A 26,505-nucleotide genomic window follows, 5' to 3' on the forward strand; every position below is an offset into this window, starting at 1 on the left:
GCAATCGACCATGCGCTTCTTTCTCCCACAGCCCTCTCACATGAGCCAAAAAATAAATAAAATTGGCCCACCTTGATCAAAGAATTGGCCCACACCAGCATTTTGAATTTTTTCTTCGCCCATTGCACCATTGGCCAGCCCCCTATGGGTCAGTCCGAGCCCGATTAACGGGCAAACTTATCACCCCAATCTTTGATTTGGGGCTTTTAAATGTTGATTTTACATTTACATTGAAATTGTCTCTGGAGAGAAGTAATGCAATACATTACAATGACATGGTTCTGCTTAACATGTTGCCTATGCATTTGTATACTTTCAAGCTGTTTCTTTAAGGGCTATTGTGCAGGTCAATGCAAATAGGACGCGCATACGTTCAGTAACACAGTATTCTTAAATGACAAACATTAAATGAGGAGATATGCAGTCAAGTGCTTAGGTTGCAAACTGGTCTCAAATCTCGGCTTTAACACTTCACTAAAGTGTGTGATCTTGCGCAAATCTTATATCACTGTGCCTTTTTGACATTTTTTTTGTTGGTTGTGTAAGCCGTGCTTTCGCCCTGGACCTATGATGATCTAATAATTAAACAGAACACATCTGTGTAGTTTTTTAATTTTAACAAACGGGCTTATTTACATTTCTAGATGGAAAATAATCTTATCATAAACTTTAAACCAAACGTACAGGGCTGGTCCTCCCGCTCATCCCTACAATGGACGGTGATTAAAATGAACGCCTGCGGCTTCTTGCCTAAAGTAATAATAAATCATGGTTTCATTAGTTATGTCATGTTCAAGTACTTTAGCGATACAGTGGAGATTGGGAAAAGCGTGCTCGTTGTTCAAGGCTTTGCCATGCGCTTTACAATGTTGATACCCTGGTGTTACCACACTCTGCTGCCACAGGCTAGTAATCACCCCCCACCCCTGGGAAACAGTTCACCTCCTCACTTCTTCCCTCCCCCTGGAATGCCGCTTCTACAGAGCTTGCCATCGTGTCCTGCATGAGAGCATGGCCCTTGGCTAATGAACTGGCACCAGCTGACGGCCCTAAATGATAGATGCAGCCCACGAGAAGCTTGCGAAGGCGCTCCATGACTGCGTTCCAGCTATTTTCACCTCGGTCGCCGGAAAGTTATCGTGGATATCGCCCTCCCCTCCTCACCCCCCCCTCCCCCGCACTTGCTAATAGGAGACAATTCCATGTGCTTCCAAATTGCATTCAATGTATTTGTTTCTGCTACATTTAACGCAGTGTCTTGTGAGAGAAGAGAACGGTGTCCCGGGCCTCCGTCCTGTATTATTAAGGGGGCAAGTGGCTTGTTTGACCATATCAGCATAGGTGTAGCGCGCTCCAGTGCCGTTGTCAACCCTGGTGCTGGGTGCCTCCCATCCTGAGGTGACAAAGATGACGTTAATAGCCCCCTTACCTCTGGACGCCAGCCGGAAGAGGGCATGACACACTATCAGTGTTTATCCAGTGAACAGTGCTTATATACCCCCTCAACACCACGTCCCCGCCCCCCCAGCTCCTTCCCGACCAGGAAATGATTTTTTTTTTGTTTTTGTAATCGCAATTTACTGTGCTATTCATCTGCACGGTAGTAATATGGGGGCCGGTGCTGCTGCCCCTCCCAGTCCTCCCTGCTACATTCGGGGACCTCTTCCATGACACCCACCCTGTTCCCTCCAATGCTGCGGCCATCCATAACTCAATGTCACTTCCAATTGTAGTCCTTTCCTCTTTGTCTTTTCCTCCTGCCCGGCCACAACAAGTGACCCGCCATCATACTAGCACACTATTACTATCTTGGCGGTCTGACATCTAGTTCCAGTCCCTACCCATCCACACCTCCATGCGCCCTGCGCCTCGACCACCTCTCAAATGCCAGTAACGCAGAACGCATCTACAAAGCGGACCGTAGACGCGCATCATTTCAAAAGGCCGTCCAAGCTAACTCATACAGCTTGTGTGGGTCCAACTTAATAATGCGACGTTCTTACTTTTATGTTCATGAATAAACTCATTACATTGAGTAATATCACTACCTGTAAAACGGACCATGTCAAATGTCCCTCTGCAGCCCACACCAATCGTAGAACCCTCCCTAACCACACATTCGCTCTTGTACACCAAATCGCTGTGGTAGCTTCAGTAATGACACAAACGGATTGGTGGTAGGGCTGTACCGAATAGCAAATTTAGTATTCGGCCGAAGCCGAATAGTTGCTTTATTTAATAAATCATGTTCCAAACTTCAAAAACACACTTATTAAAAAACACACTTATTAAAAAAAAAATAAAACACCATTTTAAATGCATTCTATACTGTTATTTCTCTTCATTGTAATGAATGTAGCATATTTAAAGTATAAAAGCCAGAAATAAAGCAGATTTAACCAAAATGAAGGGACCAAATATACAGAAGATTGTTGGATATTCAGTTTCAGTAAAAGTAGGAGGCTTCACAAATGCAAAAGGACTGCCTTTCTGAATCAGATGCATTGCATTCTCTATCCAGTTGCAAAGTCGATGCGGTCGAGTTTCGAAACTTCTTTGCAGCTCACATCGAAATATATAAAATGGTTTATGTCGGCTCATGCAGGACAGATGTGTAATTATTCTAAATATCTGAGGTAAAACTGGAAGTTCATATCCTCAAGCTCAAGTGCAAGGTGTGACAACAAAGCGGCAAATCCAACGGGGTTGGTATATCGCTGTCCAGAAATAAAGATTAACTACGGTAACTGTATGATGGTGCTTCAACCTAGAAAAGGTCAACTGTTCATATTCTGTTTTCCTGTGTTATTTATTTTAATAGTTCCCGTGGGTCACAGGTAGGTAGAAATACTAAGGGGTCAACAGATGGAGATGCACAAATAAAAGTGGCCGAGGGGCCAAACTGGTGAGGTGAAGCTCTTGTAAAAATTGCACACTCTTTTCATCTGGGTGCGCGCAGGAGTAGTTGTTCTGTGGCAATATCTTATCCCTTTCCGTACAGATATTTGGTGTAGGTCATGAGAGCCCTCATGACCTATTGGGTCGACCGGTTTTTACAAGAGCTTCACCTCACCAGTTTGGCCCCTCGGCCACTTTTATTTGTGCATCTCCAACTGTTGACCCCTTAGTATTTCTACCTACCTGTGACCCACGGGAACTATTAAAATAAATAACACAGGAAAACAGAATATGAACAGTTGACCTTTTCTAGGTTGAAGCACCATCATACAGTTACCGTAGTTAATCTTTATTTCTGGACAGCGATATACCAACCCCGTTGGATTTGCCGCTTTGTTGTCACACCTTGCACTTGAGCTTGAGGATATGAACTTCCAGTTTTACCTCAGATATTTCGAATAATTAAACATTTTTCCTATAAAACCGTTGTTTTTGTGCTACCACGTCTAACCCCTTTTAACGGTTAACAGGAAACCAACGGCTTGCCCGTGCCCTCCCTTGCTTTTTCCACAACAACGTAACCCTGTTTGTTGTTCTGGCTCATGCAGGACACAAGTCAAGAGGAAATCTGAAATGCGTGAACTCCATCTCACAACTATTCACCCCACCCAAACAAATGCTGCTCACTTTTCACTTGTCCTAGCCACACTTTCTCGTCAGGAACAAATTGTTCCTGATATTTTATCAGGAACAACTTGTTCCTGATAAAATATCAGATAATGTTAAACTCAGGACTCAAGTCCTTAAAAAAAGAAAAGGGGGGACTATGGCATACACAGTGGGAAGTGACATGACAGGAACTGAAAGTATCTATGCACATTTCTTTCAGTTGGTTTTTTCCAACTGAAAAAAGTGCACATTGCTTTAAAAACATCAGTCGAAAGAATTTTTTTTCCTGTATTGTTGCAGGCCAAGTATAAAAGATGAACACCTTTTTTGACTAATAATCTGTAACAAAACATGCCCTAAAGAGCAGATTACAATATAAGATGTTTTTCAGCTGTGTGATAGCAATTTGTTTTAATTGTATTTGGTTTTGCAAACTGAAGTCTATATTTGCCTTTCTGAGTTCATGTTGCATTATATTCAAATGAGAATGTCAAAGTATTCGGCAAGAGCCGAATAGCTTTTTTCAGCCGGAATTCGGCCGAATACTTACTCGAAGCCGAAGTTCGGTACACCCCTAATTGGTGGGCCCCCTAGACGTCGCCATTTCAAAGCCTACCTTCGAAAAAAGTTTCCAACAAGTGTTCTTTGGCCCAAATGGGACAGCATTTATTCAATGAACTTGCTCAAACAGGGTAACCGCTATACATCCGCCCTCCCCAAGTACACCACGTCCTCACTCTCAGCTGCAACAGTAGCAGCTGATAATGGCTGCCCTCCCCTACCCCGAGAAGAGAGACTTGCCAAGTGAAAGATCACTCCGCAACTCACGTTTGGCGCACTCATTAAAGCAGGAATGGCGGAAGCACATGGCTAAAAAACAAAGCCAAGCAAATGGGGGTAAAAAAACCAGGCCCAGCTGGTGCTACAGTCATTCATCAGCAAGCATTGGCAAGTTGCCATGCCAACGCCATAGACTGCTCCCAAGGCATAAAATAAGCAGTGTCGCGAAGCAATTTGCTATCCAATTTTATAGATTTGCTAATTAAATTGACACTTGTGTAGCTCAACTTGCTATTTAAATTACCTTGTTCAATGAAAGCACAGCTCACCTGGCAATCCTCTCTTGCCACTGGGGCCCCCTCCCACCCTCTTTTATCGGTTCACTGAAAGTCCAAAGCGTCTAATGGGACATAGTGCCACAGTAATCACCTCCTTCACTTTTAAAATTGCCAAAGACCTGTGTGGGAGTGCTAGGAAAGAAACTTTTTTTTTTTTTTAATTATTGCAAAGTAGACGTCATTAAGATGATACATTTATTAAGCTAACTATAGCCTGTCTGGCAAAGACCAGTATGTGTTAACTTATTTTTTTTTTTAAAAGATAGTCCTGCAATTCCCTTCCTAAAGATTTAAGTTGTTACATAATAAATAATTACAGTATTGCTACTGTAAAACATCATTGTCGCCATGTTTTTCAGTAAAGTTTAAGTTAGTGGATGTACATCTCAGTCTAAACTATATTTCATTTTGTTGGGGAAAGTGCATCATATTGATGAGTGAACACTTTCGAAATGTGCATGATCACATGGCAAAATACTTTTAATGGCAAACTAGTTGGGTGACCTGCTGGCTGCATACATCTGTGCAACTGGTGCTCAACACATGTCCTTGACATTCGGTCTTACCACCCTGTTGCTTTATACCAGATACCCTCAAAGTGAGATGGCCAGGGTGTCTGCCTGCTACTATCCATGCTGCTTAGTCGCTTACTTTCTTTACTCTTACATAATGAATACACTCAGCTAACAGGAAGTTTACGCAAAGTAGTGATCAATCATTCCACCCAGTTTGTGCAGCTATATATCTACTGCAATGCCATAACACTGTAGTTGGCTCCAGAGATCGATTTGCTCTGTAATTATGATTGCATTGTATTATGGCACCTTCAGAAGAGAACTGGCCAATCCAGAGCCTGGGAATGCAAGTCGAATCTCAAGTAGCTGCCTGCATTTCATGCCAGTCCGCTGCGCATGTGCCCAGCCTTCACCCTGTACTTGGAGGCAGAGTTCCAAGCCAAGTCTCCACTGGAGTGCCAAACCTCAACCCCCTGCTCGCTCATTTGCACACTTCCTTGCTCAAATTCAGGTCCTGGAAATACTTATTTTCAATCGCAGACATATGGGTATTTACTTTTTAAGGGATGCATGAATTTTGCAAAGCCTGGTCCCCTTAGAAACAAACAAACAAAAGTATCAGAACCCCAGATGGCAGCTCCAAGTGCTAATAGTGATAAATATCACTTTCATTGGTGCGCAGGGCTGGAATGCTGCACTTGTGCTTACCTGGTTCTGTCTGAAGGACCGTTAGCGGCACTGTCCTCCCCATCGAAAAAGGTAATTAGCGGTATATTGTAAACAGTTGATATCAATGCCATGCAAGGGCCATCTTATCCACCTGAAGTTGACAATTACTCCGCCTATCACATAACCATACTATGTATTCAGTCTCAGGTTATGACTTTCCCTTACCTTTGTGCACTTTTTGGTTTTAAGAAATCTATGAACTTCTCCTTACATGGCAAATTATGGGTGAGGCATACAAAATACAGGACACTGACCTGTGCAACATTGACAGCACCCAGCTTTGCACTGAATTGTTTTCAGGGCCTTTTATCATATCTATTTGTGTCCGTTCATGCACCAAACCTTTTAAATTTTACAGACACTCTCACCGTTTTACTTAGAAAACTAATTTATGCCTTGTGCTCCCGAACTCCCCTTTATGTTTTACAGCAGCAATGTTTTTGTCAGCATTTGTGGCATATGCCAGAAAGCGCCAAAACCAAAAATGAGAGCTCTGTAAATGTGTCCTTTGCAATGCCATGTTACACTTTATTGTTCAAGAAATGCGGTTATAGGATTTGTTTTGAGGGGAGCCCTGCATACACTCCAATGTCCATATTAATGCAATGTTTGTTATTCATCTAAATGAGGGATTAACGTGCAGGCAAGTTTGCAAGATAGCATCACGTTTATATTGATGAGATGGAGATGAAAACAGGTTTCTGGAGAATAGCAGTCAACATCTGCAGGGTAAAGTAGAAAGTCTGTGGCAAAAAATAACATGAAACTGCATTAATTTCAATATCCCTGAACGATGAAACAGATGTGCCAGCTGTGTTGCTAGCATTCATTTATAGATGCTGCTATTGTCCTTCCTGCCTGGCTCTAGTCATTTCCACTTTCCTTCACGATTCGGTGGGTCTCTCTTTGCCTGGAAGAGCATACAGCATGGAACATTCCAGAGAGGCTTATAGAGAAAAGTAGCAAGAAATATTAGAAATCTGAAGAGAATTTCCAAACAATTGCACTTAAATCTGCTTATGGAGAAAAATCCAAGCTGCAGATTTTGACTTTCTCTGCCGATCACATTAGACCTCCACCTGCCACGGTGGCAACCAGGTTGACGCTGCACCTTCATCTAACAAGCATTTCACTAAATGTTTTAGTAATCTGGGGATTATGTTTCCTACTTCAGGCAAAGCAACAGTAAAACACACTTCATGTTGCTATGTGAGAAAACGAAATATCTGAGGTAAACGTACCTGAAGCCTGAGCTGAGAGAAGCAGGAATGAGAGACATTAGATCAGCAATGATATATTTAAGACAAAGCACCCTGCAACACGTAGACTACGCAGTCGCAAGATTTACCCATAGATGCTGGTTGCTAAAAAGGAAACCAACTAATTTGCACCCGTAATTTATTAGAAACTATCGGAAAATATGTAGAGGCTGCGAGCTATGCTCTCCTGTATAGGGGGTACATCTAGATTGTTTTAAGATAATATGATGACGAACTATATGGCCGCTAAATTTGCACTGCACAAAAATAGACTTGGTAACTATAATGATTTTACTTGATGCATTAATTACTGTTATGGAATAATGTGTTTATGTACTGACTTGAAGATTTAGTATGTCGAACAAATGTGTGTTGACTAACTGAAATACAGCATTACATAAGAGGTTGTTCATCTCAAGGAGCCTTTCTGGAACAAGTGCATTTGAAGTGGGAACAGGGGATGCTACTTTGAAAATGCTCTTAATGTCCAGCATCATCAACTTTATAATGTTTGAAGCCGGCAACCCACAAAAATACCTACTTTCAATGGTGCTCTTCCTAAATTGTGATGTAGGGTGGATGCAGCGTGCCAGATAAGGGGTGTGTACCTGCCAGTTTGCTCCCTAAATTCAGGCCCAATAAAGGAGAATGGGGAGTATCAGACCGGCATATGTCCATCCCTTTAAGTAGACCTGGAATGCGCCGATATGGTGCAGACCTGGCCCGTCATCCCCATGCCAAAACAGCACAGCGTTGCTATTGTGTAAAAATTGGTTGATCGATCATTTTTTACACATACAGAAATACTCCAGTCAGGAATGAAAAATATATCTTTACTTCATAAAAAGTGCTGTTAATCCCCACTTTCTAAAATAGGCAGTAAATAGTCTTACCTCAAAACCTTAAATGGAATGATGGGTTAAGGGGAAAAAACATGTTACTGTTCCTGGTACTGAGCAACACCCCACAGGTTCTTACTCCATCAGGTACAATCAGATGTACACACCCATTCTATAAAAGCGATGTGCAACACTTGTAATAAAATAATTGTCTCTCACACAACTATTCACCACCAGTCTTTAGTTTTGCTGGCAATTAGATCAAGAATCTCAAATTCTCCAACCAAACATTGCTACTATATACTGCTATCCCTAGATTTTCCCCATCACTTACTGACTCCCGTTCACTTCCTAAACCATTACATTGCTTTCCATACCCCACGACAACTGTCTTGTCTTAACAGGTTCCTCTGAGCCCAGTTTCGAGCTAGTGAAATCGTACCGCACAAATCCCCCCCACCCCTCCAACCAGGAAGGCACTAAACCAAGTTGCCCCAGCACTATTCTGCCTCAAAAACTCCTGCAAGCGTATGAGGCTGGTTACCACCCCCCAACCCCCACACACCCCAGAGCCCCCCCCCCCAGTCCAACTCAAGGCATTGAGGCCCACCTGCAAACAAACCAAAACCGGTCTGGCTGAACTAACCACCACCAACTGCCTAAAAATACTGAGTAAAAGAAGATGAACATTTAGTACATCAAGGCATAAATTAGTTTTCAAAAATTGATTACCAGAGTTTGCTAATTAATATGTTTTTGATTAGCAAACTGACCCATTTGATTAGCAATTTTGTACTAATATTGTTATTGTCACCGGATGTTATTTGTACCCAAGACATGAAATGAGCAACAATACAGCAGTTTTGCTTACCGCTGAAATGAGACATTTGTGAGAGGAGTCTTAGTTTACCTATTCAACCTAAGAGAAATGCGCGCGACACATAGCAACGGAGGACAATACATTTATAATGCGATTTCTGTAAAATGGTGCATATCACTAAAAACCCACTTTATGTTTGGCACACTGCTGCCACCGAGAGTTCAGCCATGCACAGTGAAAGTTTTATTTGACATTTACTGCAAACAAAGTAGATGTTAAATAAAAGTTTCAAAACATCTCTTGCAAATGCTACTCTATTTTCATAAAATCTACTCGACTGAGTGGGTGAAACGACTTTGCAAGCCATAGATGAGTCTGTAAAATGCAAAAGTTTAGCTGCATGAATGCACACAAATAACTAGATATGATAAAAAAAAAGGCTCTGAAAACAGTTTGGCCAGCTGTCTCCTGCAGGTGGTAATATATCATACAATCATGACGCAAAGTGAGCTCTAGGGCCTAACTACATTGTTTGGTATTGCAGTAGATCTACAGACTGGATAGAACTATTGATCACTACTTTGCATAAGTATTTAGTTCGCTTTGTGTATTATGTGAGAGGAAATAAAGACTAAGCAAGGTGGATTGCGTAGCAGGCAGAGAACTGGCCAAACTAGGTGGAATATTGCAGTTTGTGGTCCTGGTATAAAGCAACAAGGTGATAATAAAGAATGTCAAGGAGTATGGGTTCGATCATGGGGTTGAGCACCAGTTGCAAGATGTATGCAACCTACAGGTTACAGAACTAGGTTTGCCATCAACAGCATTTGATCACGTGATAAGTTACAGTTTCAAAAGTTCACTAGTCAACATGATGCATCTTCCCCAACAAAAGGAAATTTAGTTAACACTATGAAATTCAGATACACTAACCTAAACTTTACTGTGAAGCATGGATCGATGCAAGGTTTTACAGTCTCAATACTGTAATCATGTATTATTTAACAACTTACATTTTAGGAATGAAATTGCATGACTGTCTTTTTAAAAGATATAAAGTGGACACATACTTGTCTTTGCCAGACAGGGTATGACAAGCTTAATAAAAGTGTCATCCCAATTACTTCTGGTTTTCAATTATTTGAAAGAAGAATTCTTGCACTCCTACACATGTATTTGGCACTTAAGAGTGGAGGAGAGGATTACTGCTGCACTTTCCCTCCATTAGCACTTGAAGTGAAAAGAGGGTGACGAGAGCACTGACGGCAACAGAGGAATGCAGGGCGAGCTGTGCTTTCATTGAAGAGGGTAACTTAAATAGCTAACTTTGCTACACAACTATTAATTCGATTAGCAAAACTTCAGAATTGCATAGCAAATTGCTATGCGACACTGCTTATTTTATGCCTTGCACTAGATGTTAAATCCTGAACTCTAGAGCCAGTAATCCAGAACCAATGCTATGCAGTGCACAATGATTTTACAGTGAAAGGTGAATAAAGTGCGTTAAAAACCTAAAGCAAATGTAGTACTTTGGAACTAGATCTCATGGTAACATGAAAACAGTGTCACCCATACATCACAGCGTCCAGCGTTTCCATACATGTGTTTCCATAATGTACTTCGAACAATATCAGACCTTTAAAAATAGGTCTGTTTAGCACTCCATTTCATACCTGCGGTGAGAGTATTATTTGCAAAGGAGCATCAGGCACCACAACGAAGATCCTCATGAGTTGAGCATAGTGCGGTTTGAGGCCCCGTCCTTGGGAGGGAGACAGAATATAGAGCGGCATGTCTGTGTTAAGGGCTTTTATGGCCGAATCCTTTGGACCACTTCCCATCACTTTCATTATCTTATCGGGTCCTGAGCACATTACCCTTCGGCCACGGGAGTCTTCATACTCAAAACCCACAAACGCCCGAGCGATATCATCCCTCCTCCTTCCTCTGCCCATGACCACTGCGTTACGCTTCCCTGGCACAGCCTTGTTCGGAGCGGGCCAGGAATTTGTGTCCAAATCACCCTCATCTTCTGCCCGTGTCCTAATAACAATGTCCCAAGGCATCAGGTAGTTGGTTCCTGGAATAAAGCCAAGCTGATCCAGTCCAGTGTGAAAGTTGTATGATTTAGCAGAGCCGAGCTTCAGCAAAGACCAACTAGAAAACTTAGGCAGAAGGCCTTTGGGGCTATTTGAATGCAGCATGCCAGGCAGATACTCCACAGTAGATGCTTGGCGATCAATTAAACTGGGTCTCTTCTCAGTTTTAACTTCAACCGCCTGTACATGGGCTTCTGCGTTATCACCACCAGCTTGCGGGTCTGCAGGGTATGTGCCTAAGCTTTCCATGGACTGCCCTAAACTCAGAGCTAAACTTAAACTAGTGCTCTCCCCCTGAGTCTGTGGTTCTTTTTCTTTTATTTTATCAAGCTCTACATCCTGGGGGGAATCTGGCTCTTCGTCCTTGGCAGGTGCTGGATCTGGCGTGCTTGGCTGAAATATGGGAAAAATGATGTGATCCAGCTTTCCGCAGCATTTCTCTTCCAACAACTGAAAGAATAAAATAAAAAAAAATATAAACACAAAATAATCAAACTTATAATTTAATGGTAGCACAAAAACATAGCATGGGCTTGACAGAATGGAGACTATTGAATGGTTAACAAAATGAGAAGTCATACAAGTTACAACTATTTCACATTATTATTCTTAATATGTACATATGCTTTCGATCTGAATTTACAGAAATTGTGAAATGTATGGACCACACGGGAAAAAAAATAATTATATATACACATTTTGAAATATCACAATACAGCTTTCAGGTTTTGTGGGCAAGCAGTGGCGTAAAGTGCCAGATCTGCAAATTGTGTAAGGTAGAAAACAGCTGCAGTGGGAAATGAAAAGCAACACGAAGCCTGGACTTGGATAGTAAATAATCAGCCCTTAAAAACATCATGACTTCAGGACAAACATTCATAGCGTGATGGAACGCTGTATGCCCTAAAGGGTCAGTATGTAAAGAATGATCACAACATAAAATAAAAAAGTTACCAGCATAATTAAAATGGCTGTGGACAGGGAGAAAAAAAATAAAAAAGGTCTGGGATTAAGCTTTCCCCTTCTAAGCATTCAATTCCTTTTTCATCCTCCTTTTACTGCAAACATTTTTTTAGTGTCCTTTCTTACTGAGAAGACCTACCTCCGGTGCATGGTGGGCCTAAATCTTCCTGCTAGCTCTGCAGATCCCGTTCACAGTCTTTGTGCACTAGGTCCCTCAGCCCCCACTACTCTAACATCGCAGTGGGTAAGCCAGAATGAAGGCTACTCTGCTCAGGAGGACCGATGCACGAGTGCCAGATCTGGGGATGAGTGCACGGTGAGGCGCAAGCTATCCAGTCGCTATCTCGCCTTGTGGAGCTATCATTTTGGGAGGCCTGGGGTGGTTGCTCCTGCGGCAGGGCACACGGGTAACTCAGTGGCACTTTGTGAGAACACTCCCTTGAAGCATGGTGGCAATGGGTAGCCCAGCCTCTGCTATTTCTAGGGGACAGACAGATGGGTAGGGCTTGGTGGTCCACAACTCTTCCAACCACACTTCCATGGTAAGCATGAAGTAGCTGGGGAGGTGCCCTCCCCTACCCATGTCCTCAGCTTGCCAGATTCTCTCCCACTATATGGAATGCTCTGAAGGAGTGGGGCAATGTGCACACCTTCCCGGGGTACATGCCAGGATTAGAAGATGCGTAGGATGCCTCACCTCAAAAGCCATTAAGTGGGTTGTGGGAGCGGGAGGCTTTTCCAGAGGGATTACAGAGCTTTACATAGCAAAAGGTTGGCTTCTTGTGTTTGTTGCATTAATGCATTTAGTGCCCAACTTCTTAGCCTGGAAGTTGGTGACCTAGGGCTCAGTAACATCAACAGGGATATTACAGAAGAAAATGAAAGAGACCAGAAGACACTCACATAGTCATACATATAAAACAAGTTACTCACCACAGTGACTACTTTACTCCCGCTTTACAATTCCATTTCCTCCATATTTGAGGGATGTCATACACGGGGACAGGAGGACTATAATGTAAAACGGCATTAAGAAAAAAAATGCGCCTGTTACATACAAGACGACATGCACCGCAGGGGACTTTCCTCGCGCACATTCCTGTTCCAGCCTTCCCTACTTTTATCAGAGCACTATAAACCAGGCTCGTTAGCGCAATAGGACTATATGGAGGAAAGGACTACAGCCAAGCAACTCATATTTATTTATTTTATTTATTTGCATTTTTAAAGTGCTCACACAGCCCGCGGGCATCGAGGCGCTGTTCCAGGAATTGTATTTTTTTTGTTGCGTAATTTTTTATTTTTTTTTGTCTTAGTTGCGTATTTATAACGCGCCTAAATACCCAGAGGTTTCTAAGCGCGGACCTGGGGATCGAACATGTGTTGCTTCGTGTCGTCTTGCTTCCAAGGTGAACACGTTGCCGCTAAGCTATCCTCCCGGGACATACTACTATGTCCTTTCGCCTTCCCTCATACATGTGGAAGATGAGGTAAAGCGCAACCTTTATGCACTAAACAGCCAAATAACCCAGACAGAGCCTCCACCCACACGACTCCACTGGTATGTGCAGGTATAGATACCAGCAGAAAAGCGCCAAAAGGAATGAGGTTTAATGTTACTGCCGGATACGAAGAGATGCTTTAAGGTAAAAATGCAGCCTCTCATTTGCGTGATTTACTAGGTCCAAAGGGTTAAGGATTACAAAAAGTTATCTGTTGACTTAAAATAGATTTTGACTCGCCTGAATATCCGCATTGTGAATTACGTTTTTACTCCCTAAAACATAGTTTGACTCCCACTTCAAAATCTTGCCTGGGGCCCCGAGTCAAAAACGGGGGCGCTGGAGAGCCCGCAGCCAAGAGGGCCGCGTCTGAGCTCCATATCGGACCTTGAGCGAGGGGAGGCAGATGCATGACCCACCGAGGACTGCGAGTCCATGAGTAGAGGAAACCCTGCATAACAGCCCGACAGCCAATGGCCGGAGTTTGGTGACCTGAGGGGCACCAGGGACACTGATTTGAAGCAAAGGAAGCCTAGGCACGGGAGGCCTGGTTGCGCGGCTCTGTGTGGTCTGCACACAAGTGCCTGTGTGCAGCCGGGAGCAGCGCCGGAAGGCTGAAAAGCATATAAACCCGACGCGGAGCCAAGGAAGAGAGGTCATTCCCCAGGGAACAGAGGTCATTCCCCAGTCAAGAGGCACCCCTCCATTGTGGCGAGCCGGTGTAAAAAGCAAAAAGTGACGTTACACCAGCGACTCCAGAGTAGCTGACGGAGCAACGTATCAGCCCCGAAAGTGAGACCGACCAACGGAAAAAGTGCACGACAGAGCCACCACATTTGTTTCCCCAGCGATATGCCTCACCTTTATGCATCTATGCATTCTTAGGCTTTCCAGCGCGATTGCCCTCATGTGCCTGACGCACTTCCTTTATTCAACGCGTGCACCACCGCTATGTTATCTGACCATACTGTTAACTCCCTGTTCCCTAGTTCTTCCTCCCATGCGCATAACGCGACCCATTTCGGGGAGGGCTCCACCGCGTTATATTTTTTGTCCTTTCCGCCACCTGCCATGTTTTTTGGCCACTCGCCTGCACACCATTGTTTCCCCAGTATTGCGCCAAACCTAAGGCCACCTACTGCATGGTGAACAATACCCTTTTACTTCATCGTTCCCCGGTGCTTGCCCCATCACCGACCCATTGAAGATTTCAGCAGTTCTTCCACACTTCCAGATCTTTCTTGATTCCTCCACTTAACCTGACTCTGTGGTGCCCCCATTGTAGCACCTCTCGTCTTCAGCTCAATACTTCTCTGGAACGCCCTCCCCTGTGGTATGATTCTCCCTGCGGCGTTCCGCTTTCCTGCCAGTGCTTGCAATTCTCTCGCTGTCGCTAGCAGATCCGTCCTCTTGTCACCGGGATCCGACACCTTCCGTTGTTTGAGTCAATTTCTCTCCCTAGAAATTGGATAATCTGCATTGGGCCCCCCCCGTTTTCTCCACCGCCAGAGGAAAACCCCACTTGCTTGTTATTTCTACAATAGAATATGCGCCTGAGATGGCGCACCCCATCGGGAGGCAGTTGTCGACAAAGTATCCCCCTCCCAATGCCTATATAACCTTCTTTGCGATCTGATGTTGACTGGCAACAGGTGGAATGCCATCCATGCCCCTTTTCCGGCTTTCCTGAGCAGTTCTACTGCCTCCTCGAAGTCTGAAATGCCACCGTTGCATCGCTCTAGGCAGTTTCTTGGTCTGTGTATTTCTGGAGCCACCTTTCCATCTCTCGATTTTTTCCCGGCGTGGCCCCCTTCCCGCCCCAGTTCTTATTTCCACGTCTCATCGCTTCTGCCGCTCGGAGCTGTGGCCCTTGTGCACTTGGAGCTGCTCTGGTCACCCTTACATCTCTCGCACTTGTGGCTGAACTTGCACTTCCATCCCCAGCTACATGGTACCCCCCTTTTCAAAACTCCTACATTGTCCTGGTTCTGCTCGCGTGGTCTCCGTGCTCCCACTGCCCCCCCCCGCACCCCCCCGCCCCCTGTGTTGTCGGGGGCAGGCTGCTCTGCCACCCTCTCTGTGACCCATAATTTCTGCTCCGCAAGCTCTGGTCTCTATTTCCGTCATAACTGGATGCGTACTTACTGCTATTGTATCTATAATCCGCTTTGTAATCCTTCTGCTAATACTGCCTTCCCTGCTGCCCCCTTGCGCTCCGCTCCTTGGAATCCCATTTCTCCTTTAGCACATTAAAAATGTAGAGATTAAAGTTTTCTCCATCCCAACCCATATCTGGAAAGCAGTCCATCTCCTTTCTGAACTCGTGATCGTACTCCAGCCATGCGTCGCCTCCAAACGCTGCGTGTACCTTCAGCACCCTCTGTTGATACGCAACTAATGCTATCCCGTCTTCCGGGAATTTTTGTAATATAATTGTAGACATTATGGTGAAGGCCAACAACCAGTTGTCAAAATTCCTTACTACTGGCCCCTTTTTAAGTAAACTTTTCTCGTCCTCCTTCATGTCCTCTAGGGCCACATTCATCCCCCTTTTTTGACAATCTAACAATGTAAAGATATCGATCAATTCCTTACTTCATATTTTTCCCTTTACTTGTCATTTATGTACCAAGCCATCGCTTTCATTGACCTGCCCTGTGCATCTTTACCCATAGTTAGCCTGCCATATTTCGTCATGAGTGGCCCCCCATTTTCTGCCGCTGCCACCGTCGATGTTGTCGCCGGTGGCGTGTCCCCTGCCACTACATTTGGCCCTGCCGGTGCACCTTGTGGTGCCGGGATTATTGGTGCCCCCCCTGCCCCTCTGTTTTTCCCTGCTCACCACTCCCCTCCATTTTACCCTTAGATGATCCCTTTCTTCGTAATCACTGCTTGCTTCAGTTGAGGAAGTCCCCTGCTGCTCCTCCCTGGATCCCTTCACCCGTCTGCTCTTCTCGTCATTGGTTCTGGGCGACTTACCCGAAACCGTGACGCAATTTAACATTTTTACGCTTTTATTCCCCACATTATTATTCACAGTACCTTTCTTTTTATCTTTTTTCTTTTTCTTGGTCGGTGCCTCGGTCTGTTCCTCTGATCTCTTCGACTCCTCTTTTCCCCTTTTCTGTCCTTGCGGTACCTCGTCTTCTCCTTCGCTGCTGCTGGGCTCTATGAACAGCAGAGGTGACATTGTCCTCGCCCTTTCTTCTTTCTGCATTCTCTCCAGCACCCATTGTGCCCCGTATTCCTTCTCTGCCTTTCTCGCCCATTCTGAGAATTCTTGGGCCCTTTTTGCTCTTCCTTCCGCCATCCTTCTCGTCTGAATTCTGTGAGCCACGCTTCCCGTTTGACCACGGCGAAAGTCCTTTGTTCATTCGCAGTTGGTACTTCCGGGTCGCTCTTGCTCCGGCACCGTTGGGCGACCCGTAGCCACTGCGTTTAGGCCGAATTCCGAGAGGTAGGAAAATGCATGAGCCTGCAAGAGCAAACGTTTTTTCCTTCCCCTTCTCCAGGCACTAAGAGCCTACCCGAGAGAGGTGAGCTCTTACCTGGTTTGTGCCGCCTCTCCTTTTCCAGGCTTACTTATACCCCCCCCCCCCGGCTTTTTGTTCCTTCCTGGGGGCGGCCAGGTTACCCCCCTGACACTTTGCCGTTACATTTCGCACCTTCCCAGGTGCTGTTTCCTGCCCTTTTGTTTCTTGTGGCGCCGTTCAGACGCCCCCCTCCCTACGCTTTCGCGCCATTTTCCCCCACCCCGCGCCTAAACTCCCAGACCCTCTAACATCCCGCATTTCATGCGGCCCGGGGCCTGGGTCAGTCGGTGAGGTGAGGGATAATAGCTGTAGCCAGACGTAGTGCAGCTGGGAGCCGGAGGAGCCTCGGTATATCCAGCACGACAGTTGGCATCCACCTTCACGCCGGCCCAGGCCCCCCTCAGTGACTACAAGGAGAGGCAGTTACGAACCTCCTAAATTGTGCTGGAGTCCCGCAGCCCTTTGCAATACCCAGATGCCCCACGAGGAGCAGCTGGGAGCGGGGAATCCAGGTTAATAAACATTACAACAGCCAGGGCACAAGTTCTCCCTGCTCCCGAATCACAACATCCCCCGCCCCACAGTGATCATAAGGGAGGCAGCCTCCGGTCCCCTGAGCTGCATGGGAGCCCGGCAATAATGCTGCTGCCCGGAGCCTGTCAGCCCCAAGTGCTTAATTCCAAACCAAGACTGATAACATACCGGCGGGATCGAGAACATCGTACAGACCCCTGAAATTCGGCTGGGTCACTGCGGTGAGGGCTGCACCCCATAACACACATTTAGGGTCCTCCAGAGTGGGCCTAACGGATAACAACCTGAGTCGCATCGATAACACGAGCAACACGTAAATACAAGCAGCAAAGCCTGGTGGGCAAGGATGGAACCTGGGACATGGGCTGTGGCAACAGGAGGCTGGTCCCTCAGGGGCACATGACAGCCCCCTGGGCTGCAACACGACCACAGTGAGGAGGCTGCGCCAGTGTCAATAATAGACCTAAGCAAGAGGAAGAGTGTGGGGGTCTACATTGCCCAGATAATATTCGCGAGAGGGCTGGGTGCTGTTCAGTGGCTATAGGAAAAAACCTGACCCCGGACTGGAGACTACCCAGGGTGCGTCCGCCCTCTGCACGTGACCTGTGCCGGGGGACAATAGAAGTGAACCCTACCAAAAGCTATATAGCGAAAGGAAACAAGAGGCAGTCCTGCTTGCCGTTTACACAAAAAGAACGACTAAACAAGGAAAGTAACAAGATGATGGCATCCCAAGAAGCTCCTGCTATGCTGTCCACTGGGCCCCAGGCAGAGGTGATTGCAGGTCCAAGCTAGAGCACTCCAATGTTCGAACTTGGATAAGTGCTGGCAGAAATGCGATCAGGCTTTGCCTCCATTAATACAAAATTGGATGGAATGGCGTATAAAGTCGACAGAATGCAGGAGCGCATAAACAAGGAAAGTGGCAGAACCTCCGAGGTTGAGCTCTGTGTGAGCGTGCTTGAGGACACCAGCAATAAAACGACACAAGCGATCCGGGAGCTGCATAGGGAGGTGAAGACCATCAGAGACTAGAATGAAGATATGGAGGCGAGTTCACGAAGAAATAACATAACATTCGAGTAATGGGGGTCCCGGAGTCCACCTCACAGCAAAATATGGAGGTCTTCATGGACAACTTTATAAAGGACATGCTACAGGGGCCACCATTGTCTTCCCAATTCCTGGTGGAGAGGGCGCACCAGGCATCACAGAGAACTTCAAGATTAGGCCAGAACGGGTTCTGAATTAACGGGACCGAGACACCATACTCCGTAGAGCAAGGGAACTCCGGGACCTGACATACGAGAACACAAGAGTGCCCTTTTACCCGAACTGTACCCCAGCAGTCCAGAAATCCTGCTTGTCCTTCCTGGCGGTGAAAAGAGCGCTCTGAGACTAAGGGATACAATATTCAATGCACTACCCCTCCAAATTACGAGTCCAGCATAGCCGACAAACCCATTTCTTCACTGACCCCGGGGCAGTACATGACTTGCTCGAATCACTGCCGAAGTGATCTGCTGGGCCTTAAATAGCATACAGTTGGGAAAGGCGATGAAGGGGCGGTGCTCGCGAGCTCTCTCAAACCGGGACCAGAATAGTAACTGGGAAAATAGATGCTGTCTGCAGGGCATCCCTGATGGGTTTGGTAAAGTTTTGCTGAAAATGTAATGAAAAAGTCTGGTCGCACATGAAATAAATGTTATTGAAGTGGTGGAGGTCACTTGGGCGGCGGTGTCCGGTGCCCCCGGCTGTGGCCCATGATAACATGGTTGTTGAGGGATATTGGGAGGGGGGGGGGCACCAGTCCCTGGTGGTTGGGAGGAGTCCAGTTGGGCTAGAAAGGGGGGGAGGGTAGTTATGAGAGCAGTGGGTTTAAGTTACTTCAAAATGATTTGCATCTCGTGGGATTGGCCAAAAGACAGTCCTCTGGTCGGTTGAGTAGGTGTGGGGTGGGAGGTGATGGGGGGGGCAGGGGAAATTACATTACTTTACAGTCCTCATCCCAGCTATGGAGAATAAAGTAATTATCTGGAATGTGCAGGGACTTAATAACCTGTGCAAGGTCTGTAAGGTAGCACAGTACTGTGAGCGACACAGGGCCAGAATAATCATGTTATAAGAAACACCTTGTGAGGAAGGGGAATGTGGGGGTCGCCAGAAGCTGGGGAGACTGGAAATACTGCACCTCGTACTAACATATTCGGCAGGGGTAATGACACTGGTGAATAAGTTGCTGGGATTCCGCACAAATGATAGTCAACCGACAAGGGAGATATGTTGTCTCAGGATGCTGGGGTAACACAATGGTCACATTGGTCAACATTTATGGTCCAAATGTGGACGACCGAGTTTTTTAAAACCCTGGTAAGGATATGCCATAAATACTTACATACTAACATTGTGTGGGGATGGGGGGGGGGCCATTAGACCCAAGGAAAGATAAAACGGAGTGAGAGAGGCGACGCACCAGAGCAGCCGAGGTGGTCTTGAGTGGCATGAGTGAATTAGAATTGGAGTCTGTCTGGAGACTGTTAAGGCCGTAAGGAAAGGAATTCTCACATCATTCGACGGCCCACAAAACCCTGTACCGGTTAGATGATATCCTTGCCTGCCCTTTTTTTGTAAGATGGACAGACAACTATGTGCTGCTCCGAAGGACACTCTGACCATTCCCCTGTGTTGTGGTCCTTACAACTGATCTGGCGATGCCTTGCCCCTATTGGAGGTTCAGATCTGCGGCAATATCAGATGTGGTGTTTAGGAGCGAGGTCCTGAGCATGGTCAAAAACTACTTCTGCGAGAATCTGGGTACAGTACCCGAGATGGGCTCTATATGGGAGGCGCTCAAGGTGGTGCTTCGAGGAGGGTGCCTGTCCCTAGAACTGGTTGTGTTAAAACTGATATGGAGGTAGTTGAATGATAGCGAGCTTGAAGTCAAAAGGTGGGAAAGGGAGGTAGAGGGGAAGCACACCGTGCTCACTGGCGAAACTACGGGAAGAACAGGACCGCTTCAACGATCTAGCGGAGCGGAAGGTCAAATACCTAGCCCAACCGGCAATGGGCCATAGATACAGAGGAGGGTAGACCGGGGTAGGCTCCTGGCAGCAATGGTGAGGCATGAAAGAGGCTACAAGGAAATAACAGCAGTGAAAACGGAAGAAGGGGAGGTGGTTGTGAAGCAAGGTACGATTGCAGATGCTTTCCGCCACTACTAAGAGTCCCTGTGTACTTTGAGGGAGAATTTGCCGAAAGCAGAGCTCAAGGAATATATTAGAGCAGCAACTCTTCCGAAACTCAGCAGAGAGGCGATTGAGGCCCTGGCACTACCAGTCACGGTCGTAGGATTCTATGTGCGATGCGGGCCCTCCCCACCACTAAGGCGCCGGGAACAGACGGGATAACTCAAGTTTTACAAAGAATGTGGTCCCGAGGTAACCCAGCATATGTTAGTAGTGAGGGTGGAAGGGCTGATGGTGGGGCACCTCCCCCCTATGATGCGTGAGACGGTAATGATACTTAAGCTGGGTAAGGACCCCCTAGAGTGCTCCTCGTATTGCCCGATATCCTTGTTGAACCTCAATACAAAAATATCTGCTATGGTGCTGGCGGACCAGCTGCTCCCGCATGTCTCACATATAATCCATATGGACCAATCTGGGTTCATCCCAGGGAGGTCGACCACTTTAAATCTTAGGGTGACTGTTCGCAATATTAGCTCAGATTGATCCAAAAACACAAGCAGTGGCGGCGCTGCTGGACATGGAAAAATCATTCGACTCCGTGGAATGAAGCTACTTATTTGAAGTGCTGCATCAGTTTGGGGTCCCAGAATATCATCTTTCAGCTGTGAAGCTTTTGTATGCAGGCTCAAGTGCCCAGATAAGCATTGGCAGCACGCACTCTATCTTCAAGCTAGGGCGGGGAACCAGACAAGGCTGCCCGCTCTCGCCTTTACTCATTGCCATTGCAATCGAGGTGCTGGCAGCCCGAATGCGCAGATTCCACGCCCATATGAGTTTGGCGATGGGGGGGGGGGGGGTTAGGGAGCTAATATTACTGTATGCGGACGACGCAATCGTATATCTCAGGGACCTCGCAAACAACTTGGCCCTGCTGACGTAGGAGGTTGCGAGGTTCGGCGAGGCCTCCGGCCACAGAATCAACAGGGCCAAGTCATCTCATATCATATATCTTTATTCTCCCTAAATGAGAGCACGGTGCGGCCTCAAAACACTGAGGCATACGGCTGGGAACAGAGTGCGGTCACATACCTGGGGGTGCGAGAAAGTAGAGATGCTCGTACTCTGTTAGATCCCAACCATATTAAATACATACAAACCCTAAAGGCCAGCGTGGCTAGGTGGTGCAGACTTCCCCGCTCGCTTATGGGTAGAACCGTGGTAGCCAAAATGATAGTGGTCCCCAAGCTCCTTTACATTTTTCAGAACATTCCATTATGGCCAGGAATGGGCTACTTCAAGGAGGTGCGATCCATGCTGATCAGGCTAGCCTGGCATCCAAAAAGCCCTTGCATTAGTTGGGAAACGCTGACCCTGCCATGAACAGAGGGGGTGGGGGGGGGCGTTGGTGTGGCGGACGTTGAACTGTACTTCCTGGTGGCGCAACTGTTCTTTGCAATGTTCTGGAATGCCGGGATCCCGAACGACGACTCATGTGCGCATAGAACAGCGCTCTTTGCACCTGTCCTCTCTCCAGGGAGTGCTGATCTCGGGCAAGGTTTCAGACAAATGCAGATTTGACCCAGTCGCGTGTACACTGCACGTGTGGAAGAGAGCTCTGAAAATGCTCAGGGTGTACCACCCATTTGACCCGGGCATTTCACTCTGGAATAGCGAGACCTTAGCAACGACCTGCGATTAAAACTATCATCCAGGACTAGAGGGGAGCGGGCATTACCCGCTTGGAGGATATGTACCCGGACAGGACATTCGTCGTGCAGGAATTGTTTGTAGAAAAGATGGAAGGAGGATTTCAGCGCCCACTGCAATATTTTAGAATGAGACCAGCTTTCAGAGAATGGTCCCCAGAGTTCCCGAAATCCTGCACACTACTACTCTGTTGAAATACATTAGGTGCTCCACAGGGTGTAAAGGGGTGGTCTCTGCACTCTATAAGCTAATGCAGACTGACTCACCTCGGGAAACCCTGAAGTGCAAGAGTAAGTGGGAAGACCACTCCGGCATACTTCTCATAGACAAACAGTGGCCGGTGGTTTGTGGCACTACACATAGGGGGGCATTCAACTCCCGGCTCCAACTAATTCAACTAATTCAGCTCAAAACGCTGCAGAGCATGCATCTCCATGGCACGCACACAGCAATTAGACTATACAAAAACAGCTAATTGCCCGCAATGCTGATTCGGCCGATCTAATACACATGATTATTTAGAACGCGCTTAATACCCAGAGGTTTCTAAGCACGGACCAAGGGATCGAACCTGTGTTGCTCCGTGTCGTCTTGCTTCCAAGGCCAGTACGTTGCCCGTAAGCTATGCTCCTGAGACATGCTGTGGGCCTGTGGTAAATTGTGCTAATTCTGGGAAAGGGTGGCAGAAATGATGGCAGATGTTGGGGCAGGCAGTGCCTTGCGTCTTGCTTTGTTGTATGTTTGGGTGGCTCCTCGCGTTGCCAAAACAGTATTGAAGGTTACTGTGGAACTGCATAATAGCTGCTAGGCGGTGTGTTTTGATTAAATGGACGAGTGCATCCCCCCCGGGGTTGAAAGTATGGCTGAAAGATCTGACTTGGTTAAGCAATACGGACAAAGTATTTGCAAATCTGTGTGGGCTGCAGAATCGGCCCAAAAATATCTGGAACCCCTTCACTGCGTACTTACTATCCCGGGATAACACATCGGACTGACCCACTGCTTGTGTGGAACATGAGCAGACACCAGCATAAAGTACATCCCGATTGGGTGTATCGGAATGCTTGGGGGATGGGTGGCTCACCCGGCGACACTGGGCTCCCATGCCGGGTAATACATGTCTCCACAATGCTAAATCGCCCGACTTTATGCTCTATCTGGCAATGTTAAAAATGTTTAAGAGGCAATCACTCGGTACTCAATGTTGTATTGAAATGTAACCATGTTTGGCTAATGTTGATGAGATGCGAATCTCTCATTAAAAAAAGTTGAGCCAAAAATATTGCACAAACTGTCTGTCCAAACTACATGCCTGCCCTGGAAGTAAAATCCATGGATTAAGGTTTGTAGACTGCATGCAGGGTTTGTTTGTTTAGTTTATTTGTAGAGCGCTCCGGACCCGTGGGTAGAAGGGCACTTAAGGACATGGTTACAGGCAAAAGATATGCATTTACATTTGCTAGTACATCAATTTACAAAAGATTTACATAGTACAACAATTTACATATAGTGCAGGTAAGTTGCGGCTGTTAGATATTCGGGATGTTGGTGGATGCTACTGTTTGTTCAGTAACCAGCCAATAACAAGTTTCCTAAAGATCGGGAAGGACTCAGTAGTTTTAATTTTGAGTGGTATGGTGTTCCAGAGTTGGGAGGCTAGTACAGTGAAGCTCACACCTCCTGCTCTTTTTAAGGCATATCTGGGCACTAGCAGGGTAAGGAGTTGGATGATCTAGTGGTTCTTGATGTGGATTTTAGAGTGAATTTGTTGGAGCGGTACGGTGGGGCTAGGTTGTTTAAGGCCTTGTAGGTGGGGCAGATAGTTTTGAGGTCAATTTTTTGCTGTATGGAGAGCCATTTGCACGCTTTCCTGGTTGTGGAGATGTGCTCGCGCCTTGGGATGTTGAGTGCTGCACGTAGAGCATTGTTCTGGAGAACCTGGAGTTTGTTAGTTACGGATTGGTTGGCTCCTAGGTACAAGCTGTTGCAATAGTCTAGTTTGGATTGAATGAGTGCTCTGGCCAAAGTGAGGCAGCTGTCGGGGGGATAGGAAGGGTCTGCTTGCTCTGATAAGCTTACCCGTATAGGCAGTGGCCGAGGCGGTTGAATTGATTTGTTTGGAGAGGTTGGTGTTGGCATCAAGGTGGAAACCTAAGGTTTTCACACTTTTAGCGATAGCGATGGTGTTACCATCTATGATAATGTTCTTGTAGCTGGGACTGAGTTTAGACAGGTTGTTAGGAGAGCCGACCAGCAGAAGCTCCGTCTTCTCATCATTCAGGCAGAGGCAGTGGGTGGCCATCCATGCCTGAATGATAGAGAAGATTTCGTTGATCCGGGTGACGTCCGCATTGTAGTTGCCTGAGATGGTGAGGAGAATCTGGGTGTCATCTGCATAGTTGGTGTAGGTGACACCCAGACGGTCCAATTTGTCAAATAGGGGCTTCGTAAATATATTATACAAGGTGGGGGAGACACAGGAGCCTTGTGGGACTCCGCAGGTGATGGGGATAGGGTCAGCAGCAGATGTTGCGGAGAAGACTCGCATGGTTCTATTCGCCAGGAAGGATTGTATTCATGTGGAGGCTGAGGAGGAGAAGTGGGCTGCGATGGAGAGGTGGTTGCATAAGATTTCGTGGTCGACTAAATCGAAGGCCGCTGAGAGGTCTAAGAGGAGTAGGATGGCTGCATTTCCCTGGTCTTTGATTTCATCAATCTGGCTTTTGAGGTCAACCAGAGCAGTTTCAGTTCCGTGTTGAGGTCTGAAGCCAGATTGATGTATACCTAGCAGTTGGTTAGATTCCAGGTACTCCTGAATCTGGATGTAGGCGACTCTGTCCAGGATTTTTTAGCAGAAAAGGGACAGTAGTGATGGGTCTATAATCCGTTGGTATGGCTGGGTCTAGGGATTGTTTTTTTAGGAGAGGCAGCACCCAGGATTGTTTTAGGTTGTTGGGGACAGAATGGTTAGCAAATGAGAGGTTAATTAGCTTGGTGATAAAGGGGGAGAGGTCTCTGGCAGCGTCTTTTATTATTTGGGCAGGGCAGCTGTCCCCTTTGCAATTAGAGGGTTTTAGGGAGGTGATGATTTTTTGGACTTCTAAGATTTGAGCAGTTGTCTGGAGGGGGATTGGGGTTTTCTAGCTCCTTTAGAATTTTAAATAATTCTTTGGTGGAGGAGCCTGCCTGGTCAATCCTGACGTTATAGGCGCCTTTTTTGGTGCAAATTATCTCACTTTTGTATAGCGCGGAGATGTTTTCAAGATTGGATTTGTTTTCCGGTGATGGGTTAGTTTTCCATAGTAGTTCTAATTTGGCTTTCTTTTTCCTGAGTAGTTTGAGTTCTGGAGTGTACCACAAATTCAGGTGGTTTATTGGTTTACATTTACGTAGTTTCAAAGGGGCAATGGTATCAATGGCAGTAGCCATGGAGTTGTTGAAGGAGTCGACTAGTAGGTTAAGGTCAGCATTGTCTGGTAGAGCGTTGAGGGTGGGTAGGACCAGAGGTAGTAGGGCTTCGGCCGTAATGTTGCTCTTGTTTCTGGTTGGGCAGGCTGGTGCCAGGGGGCGTTTCTTGGGCCTGGCCTGGTTGGTATGAATTTCGAGTGGGATAAGGTAGTGATCTGTCCATGTAAGAGGTTGGGGGTCCTTACAGGTGGTGTTGCAGTTAAGAGTTGCTACCCAGTCGAGAATTCTACCTTTCTGGTGAGTCGGTGAGATGCTGAGTTGAGCGAATCCATGCTCAGTTAGGGCGTTTGCTAAGGATGCGGCTGGTGCGTCCTTGGGGTCGTTGTAGCCCAGATTGAAGTCGCCGAGGATAATAGTTTGTGCTAGTGGCTTGGAGTTTTCAGTAATGAGCGCTGTAATGTCTTCCTCGAAGGTTCCCGGAGGGCCTGGAGGTCTATATATAAGGTGTAGTGTATTCATACTTGTTGGGGAGGTTTGTAACTTGATTGTGAGTAACTCACAGGATTTAAGAGATAGGGTGGAGACTAGTCTACAGCCTAGTGTTGATTTGGAGACGATTGCTACGCCTCCTCCCTTACCATTAGGTCTGTCGGCTCTAAGGATGGAGTAGTTGACTGGAATAGCTAGCAATAAGCGTGGTCCTGAAGCCTCATGTAGCCAT

The 26,505-nt window shown here is 46.4% G+C and overlaps 1 protein-coding gene across 1 annotated transcript in view; it reads right to left on the minus strand.

Annotated features, from left to right (window-relative positions):
• SMG8 (SMG8 nonsense mediated mRNA decay factor) overlaps positions 1 to 26,505 on the minus strand; it is a 195,712-nt gene that overhangs the window by 16,837 nt on the left and 152,370 nt on the right. The window contains exon 3 of the mRNA XM_069615148.1: positions 10,524 to 11,399. Within this exon, the coding sequence (XP_069471249.1) occupies positions 10,524 to 11,399 (876 nt within the window). The remainder of the gene's footprint in view (positions 1 to 10,523; positions 11,400 to 26,505) is intronic.

Source organism: Ambystoma mexicanum, chromosome 9 (genome assembly GCF_040938575.1).
Source record: "Ambystoma mexicanum isolate Mex_15411 chromosome 9, UKY_AmexF1_1, whole genome shotgun sequence".
NCBI lineage: Eukaryota > Metazoa > Chordata > Amphibia > Caudata > Ambystomatidae > Ambystoma > Ambystoma mexicanum.